The sequence below is a fragment of the Leptidea sinapis genome, chromosome 2, assembly GCF_905404315.1.
Source record: "Leptidea sinapis chromosome 2, ilLepSina1.1, whole genome shotgun sequence".
NCBI classification, from domain to species: Eukaryota; Metazoa; Arthropoda; class Insecta; order Lepidoptera; family Pieridae; genus Leptidea; species Leptidea sinapis.
Genome location: NC_066266.1, coordinates 20,157,997 through 20,168,031, shown reverse-complemented (window position 1 = coordinate 20,168,031; position 10,035 = coordinate 20,157,997). Strand labels below are relative to the sequence as shown.

The 10,035-nt window shown below is 39.8% G+C and overlaps 1 protein-coding gene across 1 annotated transcript; it reads left to right on the top strand.

The window, feature by feature from the left end:
• The first annotated feature begins 7,985 nt into the window (after positions 1 to 7,985).
• LOC126975194 (putative aminopeptidase W07G4.4) lies at positions 7,986 to 9,605 on the top strand. Its single transcript, XM_050822965.1, has one exon. The coding sequence runs from the start codon at positions 8,011 to 8,013 to the stop codon at positions 9,547 to 9,549; it is 1,539 nt and encodes a 512-aa protein (XP_050678922.1). The 5' UTR covers positions 7,986 to 8,010; the 3' UTR covers positions 9,550 to 9,605.
• The last annotated feature ends 430 nt before the right edge of the window (positions 9,606 to 10,035 follow it).

Sequence of the window (10,035 nt, the reverse complement as noted above, 5' to 3'; positions counted from 1 at the left end):
GCGTCGCTTCAATCTATGTCTTCTTCTTCACGTGGAATATTGCGAAGAGCTGTTTGCGCTGTAAGAGTTGTTTGAACTGTTTTTTGTATATTTCATTCATAATAACGGGAGGGCTGATGTAGGTACACATTCTTAGTGATAACTAGCTGACCCAGCAAACGTTGTATTGCCATATAAAGTAATAAAAAACATTTTTAGGGTGTAAAAAGTAGATGCAACCGATTCTCAGACCTTATAATTATTGATGATCCATTGCCATCTTGCAACCCTATAGCGTATTTGTCGGATGGAACAGAATAATATAAAAATCGGGATACAAAAATAGGGATTGATCGTAGAGGGTTGAAAATTTAGGGTTGTTTAAAAAAATTATGTTGAACAAAAAATGTAGGACCACCCTTAACATTTAGGGGGATGAAAAATAGATAGTAGATGATTCTCAGACCTACTGAATATGCATATAAAATTTGATAAAAAAAGGTAAAGGTAAGTAAGGTAAGTAAGTAAAGGATTTTCGGAGGAGTAAGGTAACTAACATTGTGACACGAGAATTTTGTATATAAGATTTACTATGTTTGCATTATGTACGTACGGATACGCTGCACTTCTTATAAGTGTGCGTAATGCACGAGTAATAAAGACAGTTAACATTGCGTGCCGGGTTTGAGCACTCGCCATATAAGTTTGTTTCATTTCACAACCCATAAAAGCATAACCTCTAAAGACCTGATTCCTGCCGTCAAATTCCACCTCCGCACGATACGCCACAAAGTAAGAAACCAAGCCCGCCATCTGGATGTTTGGTGTTCCTCCACAGTACTCCAGTTCGTAAAGCCAAACCACAGAAAGTATGGAATGAGGTTTCTTGTGCGGTGTTTCCGCGACTATACGACATGGATGCCTTCATAAAAGCGCGTACCTACACTTTTCTAAAAGCCAAGCAACACTCCTGTGATTCCTCTGGAGTTCTCCGCAAGTACCCAAGATAAATTTTTATGACAGACAGACAGACATTTATTTTTTTGACGTACTCACAACAACGATTTGTAAGTCACTATGTTTAAGCGTGCGTGCTGAAAATAGAGGTCAACAGTTGGCCGCTATTCTTTAGACGTGCTCACAGCTCATTAGCTCAACCCTTTACGAAGTAGCAGTAGATTCAATAAGAAAAGAAAATATTGTTTGATAATTATTGTCATTTCCGCGACCTACATGAATAAAGTGATTTTGATTTGATTTGTTTTGACAGAAGGACGGATGGTCAAGAAAGTGATCATATAACGGTTCTGCTTTTTCCTTTGAGGTTCGGAGCCCTAAAAAACCAACCATCCTTACCGATATATCGAGATAATTTTATAACTTTCAGATGCGGAACAAAAGCTATCAATATTGACCGCTCTTTCGCTTCTCGCATTCAAGACATGCTTGAAAATCAACCCCGTAATGTCAGAGCCAAGTGAACGTCATGTTTTAGTTATTGAAAACCCAAATGGCGTGAGGAAGTGTGTCATTTCTAAAGCAGGACATTCTTCCGAAGAACCACATGTAAGTTTTTACTTTATTATACTGACACGAGAGGGATTGGAAATAAATACTCCACTTATATAGAACGAGTCTGCCGCTGTTCCTCTTGTCGGCGGCACTACCTTCAACAGATCACACCGCACCGAACTAGAGTTACCGAAGAAGATAGGAAAGGACTAGAGTCCTTTCCTATCTTCTTCTTCTCCTGGATCACTTTTCGCTTTTCACTACTTCGTCCTTAATTCCTTCTTTTCCTTTATACTTACGTATTGCCACTCTGGCTCCTTCTCATGTCGAAGTTACGTCAGTTGGTGCTGGGGCTGTCGCGTCGACTGCCGAAGACAGCAAACGTCGCAAATATTTTGGTGAGTCCTACATTTTTGTGCCGTTTGGTGTCGTGACACTTGGCCCGTGGGCCCAGAGGCACTGAGAATGTACAAAGTACTATCTACGCGCCTCAATAGGGCTACTGGAACCCATAAGCTTGGGTAATTTGCAATTAAAATAAATTGTAAAATGTTTAAGCTGTTAAAATTGATTTGAAAGAACATTGCGTTTCTTGCAATTTTCTTATTAAATCCAAAAAAAAGCGAAACTGAAGTGGCATTGGGCAGGGCACATAGTTCATCATAGATGGGTCAGTAAAGTTCTCGAATGGCGACCGGAAGACGCAGTGTTGGTAAAATTGAACAGATCCGGGGGTATAACAGCCGTACTAAGCGTGGCCTACGGCAGTTCTAGTTCAGAATAAAAGTGAAAAGGGAAAGGGACTTACATTTCAAAAACCTATCGACATAAGCCATTGGACTATAACTATATTGGACATAGGTATGGATAGATAAGATCTTGTCATTAAACTGTGACAGCACGGTATCCGTAACTAGAGATACGTTATTGAAAACGGCCGTAAGAAGAAAGAAGAAGATAGAAGACAACTAGTGTACGGTGTGGTGTGATCTGCTGAAGGCACCGCCATCGACTGTCGGAACAGCGGCACACCGGCGAAGTGCAAGTTCGAAAAGTGAACGCAAATAAAGACTCGTTCCTTCAATTAGAGTTATTTTACCAATCCCTGACCCACTCTCTTGTCACTACTATATTAAAATGTCTGCCTTCGCGAAACGTCAATATCTCTCCACTCTCTCTCCTCTAAGCTTTAGTTAGGTTAGTTAGTTGAGAAGACTTTTATGTAGACACATTAGATTACGGATTGGTCTCCGCTGCGCTTGAACTAGATATCGCACAACCTAAGAACTTAGATGCTTGTGTGTGTGGCATCTTGACACTCAATGGCATCATTCAATTTTGTAACATACGCTTCGTGTAAAAAATAAAAAAAATACTTACTGATTATATGTGATCCCAGTGTCATACTTATTTCTTGTAGTATTTATACAAAATCTTACTACGCAACCCGGCATTTTAGTTTTAATTATTAGCAAAGTTCAACAGAACATGTGGCACGTCAACGTCACACATTGATCGGGACTGGCTCGAGTACGTCCACTTGGGCGTAGTATTAGTTGCCGCACTTTGCGACTGCCCAACCCACTTGCCCAAGAGCATCTACGTGCACGCATAAAGTTCCTCTGAACTCCCTAAAAGAAAACTGTACTCATCATTTTTTCTTGCAGAGAATGACCCTGGGTTATGATTGTCTGAAGTCACCACAGATCGATATGATGATGATGAGGGCACTGGGCTTCTCGTTTGAACACAACAGGGCGAGCAGGGATATCTTTGTTGATGTGATCTTCGAAAATATTCAACCTGGTAAGTTGGAAGACAATTTAATACTCGCTATAGTGCCTGCATATCATACAATTTTGTTGCGCCAACAAGGTATCATCAACATCATCAACCGGAATACGTCTACTGCTCGACAGAGGCCTTCCCTAAAGATTTCTGATGATTTTAGACGATCAGTCCTGCGCTCTCCTCATCCAACGTATTCCGGCGATCTTGACCAGATCGTCGGTCCATCTTGTGGGGGGCCTACCAACACTCCGTCTTCCGGTACTTGGTCGTCATCCGAAACTTTACTGCCCCAACGGCCATCAGTCCCTCGAACTATGTGCCCTGCCCACTACCACTTCAGTTTCGCAATCAATTGGACTATATCGGTAACTTCGGTTCTTCTCATTTTTGATTCGATGTCGCAGGGATACTCTGAGCATAGCCGTCTCCATTCCTCCATCCCTCTGAGCGACAATTAGCTTCCTCATAAAGCCCATAGTTAGCGACCACGTCTGCGTACCGTAGGTCATCACTGGCAACACACACTGGTTAAGAACCTTCGTCTTCAGACACTGTGGTATTTGAGGTGTAACAACAAGGTATACACTATTATAAACCCAATATAATACAAAAACAATAACATTCATATTGTAAGTGATGCCTCAATTAGAGCCAAAAATGACATGCTATTCAATTAAATTAAGCCACAAAATAAAATAAGAACTATAATATATTATATATATACAATACTATGACTACATAAAATTAAAACTATCATTACGTGGAAGCGGACCAAGAATACTATCAGCATTTCCGCTAGGCTGATCCGTTGACCGAAATAGCTGCCAGCGCTTGGGTTCCATTAGCCTTATTCAGGCGCGTAGATAGTACTTTGAACATTATCCGCGCCTCTGGGCTCCACGGGTCAAGTGTCTCGACACCAAACGGCACAAAGAAGTATGACTCACTGAGACCCACATATTTGCGACGCTTGCTGTCTTCGGCAGTCGAAGCAGCAGGCCCAGCACCAACTGACGTAACTTGGACATGAGAAGGAGCCGGAGTGTCGACGCAAGTTGCGTCCCCCATCATCGCCCTTCCCCGTGCCCAAGCCACCAGCTTCATTCCATCGACGGATTCCAGTGACGACGGATACGGGGAAATGACACTTAAGAACGTCAAAAAATGTTTCTTATTGAATAACAAAAGTAAAATTTGAAAACATAATTTTATGAACGATGCGTGACTCGAACCCGCGACCTCTCACGGTCCGTGCGAGTGCTAATACCAACTAATCCAACCGTTCGAGTGACGTATCGTTGATAAAATCTTATATGCTTTGTTCAACTCTCAGCTACAGTTGATAACCTGCTCAATTCCTCCTCCCTCCTCGCGTCGTTTTCCTCATTACTCAGGGTCGTGACTCCCCCGCTGCATCAGTTTCTCTCGTACGATTCCCCTCCATCTGCTGCGATCCTTAGCCTTATGAAGGGCATCATGGAAGTTGATGTTTAGAGCAGATCGTATTTGGTCCGACCATCTCGTGGGACTGCGTCCTCTGGGATGCCTGCCATCTTGCCTGTCACCATCAGCTGTTCCAGATTATGACCCTCTTTGCGAGCACTATGTCCAAAGAATTCCAGCATCCTACGAAGCCATATTGTGGAAAGTCTAGTTTTGACGTTAAGTAATCTCAATCGATGCTCAATTCCAATATTTGCATATTAGGAAGTGACTTGAGATGTCGCTCTTGTAAATCTAAACAATTTGTTATGTTTCAAAGTGATAAACCTCACATCTGGGTTTAAATTTATTACACAAATAATACTTACACATTATTGAATCTATCGCTACTTCGTAAAGAGTTGAGCTAATGAGAAGAAGTAGCAAGAAACTCATTGCCACTCTTTCTAAATCAACATTTACATATTTATCGTTTTCGAAATCATTTCCATTACAATATAATATGTAAAGTGATGCAACAAAACATACTTAAACGTCAAATAGTCAACGCATTACTCGAGTAAGTTAAAAAAAAATGTAAATTAATACGTAAAAACAAGAGTTATTGAGTACAGTAGATGCATCAATCCACACACACCGTAAATAAATAAATAAAGGTATTTTGCGAACATTTTATTAGCAATTATACAAAACATAATAATATATCTATATATATAAAAATGAATTGCTGTTCGTTAGTGTCGCTAAAATTCGAGAACGGCTGGGCCGATTTGGCTAATTTTGGTCTTGAATAATTTGTGGAAGTCCAGAGAAGGTTAAAGAGGTGAATAAATATAAAAGTGTTCGGAATTAAATAACAACAACGATTTTGATTCTCCTTTGATGTGTCCCCCGTCGTTCAGAAACTAAATTAAAATAATAATAGTTTAAAACCCTCAGGAGGTAAAAAATAAACTTAATTTTAGGTAACTATAGCCGGTAGATGAACTACAGTTGTTAACTATCTATCAGATTATTTTTATATAGTTTGATAAATCTTAAATTTTGTAACAAATTAAATTTCTGAACCTAACCGCACCACAAAACAAAACAAAGAGCATAGTATATCAGAAAGCTTTAAATTGATTAACAGACTGTATCATAACTGTATGTGTCTGTCAATATCAAATTGATACCTCAAAAATAGCCATTATTTTAGAACATCTCTGTTTTGTAAGTAAGCAACATCATGTCTAATTAATCGAAAATAATAATAAAATTTCATTCATACCGAGCATTTTTTTTCATTTGTTTTAATAAAAATAGCCAAAAGTTCTTTTTCTTCTTCTTCTTTTGCCGTTCTCAACCTCTAAGGCGTAGGCCTCCTTCATCTTATGCCATCTTTTCCGGTATTGAGCAGTTTCCAACCACTTTGTTCCCGCCAGTCTTTTGATATCGTCATACCAACGCATCTGCGGTCTTCCTCTCGGGCGTTTCTCACGCCACGGTCTCCATTCTATCACTTGCACCACGAGTCATGCTTGCGGGCGACATGGCCAGCCCACTCCCATTTCAATTTCTAATTTTTTGGCTCCCAAATTGAAATGGGAGCCAAAAGTCAAGGTCTTTTATTTATCGATTGAGGCAGTACAAAGTCTGCCGGGTCGGCTAGTAATATATAGAGGTTCTGGCTACATCATCATCCTGCCGCTACAAGTAGCGCCCGATTCACGAGCATGAGGCATGGGCCAGCCATCGCCAGCTCCCTCGACCATATTAAGGGGAAGGGAACGACTCGTCCCACGTTGCCGCTACTAGCACTGATATTGGTGTACGATGCCGAATTATCAGCATCATCATCATATCAGTCGGAAGACGTCCACTGCTGGACAAACGCCTCCCCCAAAGATCTCCACGATGATCGATTCTGCGATGCCCTCATCCAACGTATTCCAGCGGTGTTGACATTATCATCAGATCATCGGTCCATCTTGAGGGGGTTTTGCCAACACACACACACACACACACACACACACACACACACACACACACACACACACACACACACTTAGAGATATTTATGCTTTATTTTCAAACTAGCTGACCCGACAGAAGCTGTTCAATCAATAGAAAGATTCATCGAAAATGTGTAATCAAATTTCATGAGTTAAAAACGAAACAAAAACGTATTTCTGATTGATCTTCTAATATGTATTAATAAAAAAAAATAACAAAAAAACAACCGACTTCAAAAACACTATTCCAAAACAATAGATATAATATGCACTAAAAAGTATAAAAATAATTGCGTATTTTTATACAATCTAATTCTAGTTACGATTATTGTAATTTTTGGAATCGGTGTCCTTCCGCCGCCACCCGCTGTCGCCTCTCACCTCCTCACGACTCAAGCACATCTCAACTATGCATATAGTTACAAGCCTATATCTTGGATGACACCGACTCCAAAAATGACAATACGTATGTATAGCAAATTTAAGACTTTTATGATTTTTCTCATGGATGCCATTGTCAGATCTGGACCAAATTACCACACGGGAAGCACCAGCTTTCAAATAAAAAAAGAATTATCAAAATCGGTTCACCCAGTCGAAAGTTTTGAGGTAACAAACATAAAAAAAAAATACCGACGAATTGAGAACCTCCTCCTTTTTTGAAGTCGGTTAAAAAATTATAAGGATTAATATCGTATTTGTGTAAACATTATCGCTTTAAAATTGCAAAATTTTAAAAGTATTAAAATGGATATAGTAAGTTACCTTTAAAAGATAGACATTTGCACCCGAGGCTCTTATGTAGATCTATATAAGATACACTATTCCACCATTTTGTTACATCTCAAAGAGACAGCGTTTTCGCTTTTGTTAGCTCCCAGACGGCAAATTTTTTCCGACACCTCCGACAAATATCGTTAATGTACACAAAAACCTAACAATTTAAATACTAAAACCTTCGTCGACAACCACGTTATCCATTGGTGAAAACAGCAAGAAAATCGTTATAGTATTTTTTGAGTTTATCGCGAATAGACAGACAGACAGACAGATGCGGCGGAGTTCTTTGTTTATAATATGTAGTGATAAGTATACGACAGCAATTTATTTTACTTAACCCTTTGTTTTCTGTGTCAATAACACACTAAAGTACAATGAAAATAAAATCCATTCGTTTGCAAGTACAGATAAGAGTAAAACCGAAGCAATTGTCTCAACAAAACAAATTGATAAGAATAATGAAGCTATTTAATTAATAAATCGCTCGTTCGCTATCAGTTCATTACCAGACATGTATAAGTACGTACAAGAGTTCAAACTCTACGAGAATATATTCATCGAACCAAACATCCAGTCAGCTAATTATGACGGTGTTATTGTTCTACTGTATCCACCGGAACTCAACGTGGGACTACCAAGACAGATTACCAGTTTCGTTGACTCACTTTCGAAGATAGATAATCATATACACAAAGTCCCGACTGTTTGGAGTTGTGATTATGTATCCGGAGGGAGACTAGTGCTGTCTCCAACAGGAAAAGTTACTCCATATCATGATGTTGGAGTTATCAGAGATGCAGTCAAGAAAGGAATGCAGAGAGCTCTCGATGCCGGTATGAAAAAGCCTTTGCTTGTTATAACAAGTGTTGTAGATTTCCCGGATGGACAACTTGTTGGGATCTTAGGAGCTTTAGAAGCCTTATACGTTCCATTGCAGATAAGGGAGATAAAAGATACGAAGAATTTCATTCATATTGGGTTCCAATCTGATGAGAAAGTAACGGACGTTTTTGAAAGGGTTGTTCGGAATGCACTCGCTTTGGAACATTCGAGAATCGTCGCTAGGGATATCGCTGGTAGCGATCCAGAAAGAATGGCTCCTGCGAAAATAGTGGAGTACGTTCAGAATTCCTTCGCTGGTGACAGTAATATAACAATTAATGTTATTGAAGATGAAGCGGTTCTTGCAAAGGAATATCCCCTTTTAGCAGCTGTGAATAGAGCTGCAAATCACATTGAAAGACACAAAGCAAGGGTTGTTGAAATTCTTTACAATTCTTCAAATCCTAATAGAGTTACGGAAACCTTACTACTCGTCGGCAAAGGTGTCACTTACGATACAGGTGGTGCCGATGTGAAGATCTCAGGGAGGATGGCTGGCATGTCAAGAGACAAAAGTGGAGCAGCCGCAGTAGCAGGTTTCATGAAAGCATGTTCAATTCTAAAACCACCCCATCTGAAAGTAACTGGTGTGCTGTGCCTCTGCAGAAATTCCATTGGTGAAGATTCTTACGTCGCTGACGAGCTGTTGACTTCTAGAAGTGGTAAAACAGTTCGCGTTACAAACACCGATGCTGAAGGTCGTTTAGCCATGGCAGATTCGGTGTTCAAATTCACTGAAATAGCTGCGAAAGAGTTGAATCCCCATATATATACTATAGCCACTTTGACTGGCCATGCAAAGGCATGTTACGGCAATCATACTGCAGCTATGGACAATCATAGCGCAAAAGCTACTAATCATTCCAGTAAACTTCAATTTAGTGGATTCAGGATGGCGGAAGGCATTGAAATATCAACGGTACGTTCTGAAGACTTGGCTGTGAACATGGGGAAATGTAAAGGTGACGATTTACTTCAGTACGACACAGACGCTAAAAGCAGGAACCATCAGTTAGCAGCTGGATTTCTGATCAAAGTTGGAGGTCTGGAAGATACTAATATTAAATACACACACCTGGATATCGCTGGAGCTGCAGGTGCCCCTCCAGAAGAGCCAACTGCTGTTCCGATATTAACCTTATGCCATGCGCATAAGGTTTTAATTTGATAACTTTCATAATCTTTTTCGTAATTTTGTTTTGATAATGTATCTTAATATTTTTATCGTGAGTTTTATTTTATGATAAGACGGTGGGCAACGGCGATAGCATAATTTTACAATCAATTGATTAAGTAATCTTTTTTATCTGTTATTGTTTTTGCATATTATGTTATTCAATATTATTTTAATAGATGCTTCTGTTTGCGAGAATTAATTGGATTATTATTTAGCGGATATCCATAACTATTTAAATGTAATAAAATAAGTAATACCAGTGGGAGGCTCCTTTTCTGCCGTGAAGCAGTAATGTGTAAGCTTTACTGTGTTTCGGTCTGAAGGGCACCGTAGCTAGTGAAATTACTGGGCAAATGAGACTTAACATCTTGTCTCAAGGTGACGAGCGCAGTTGTAGTGCCGCTCAGAATTTTTAATTAGGGGTTTCAAGAATCCTGAGCGGCACTGCATTGTAATGGACAGGGCGTATCAATTACC

Excerpts from the sequence above, each read along its gene's own strand:
- LOC126975194 (XM_050822965.1), top strand. The coding sequence starts at position 8,011 with ATGTATAAGTACGTACAAGAGTTCAAACTCTACGAGAATATATTCATC.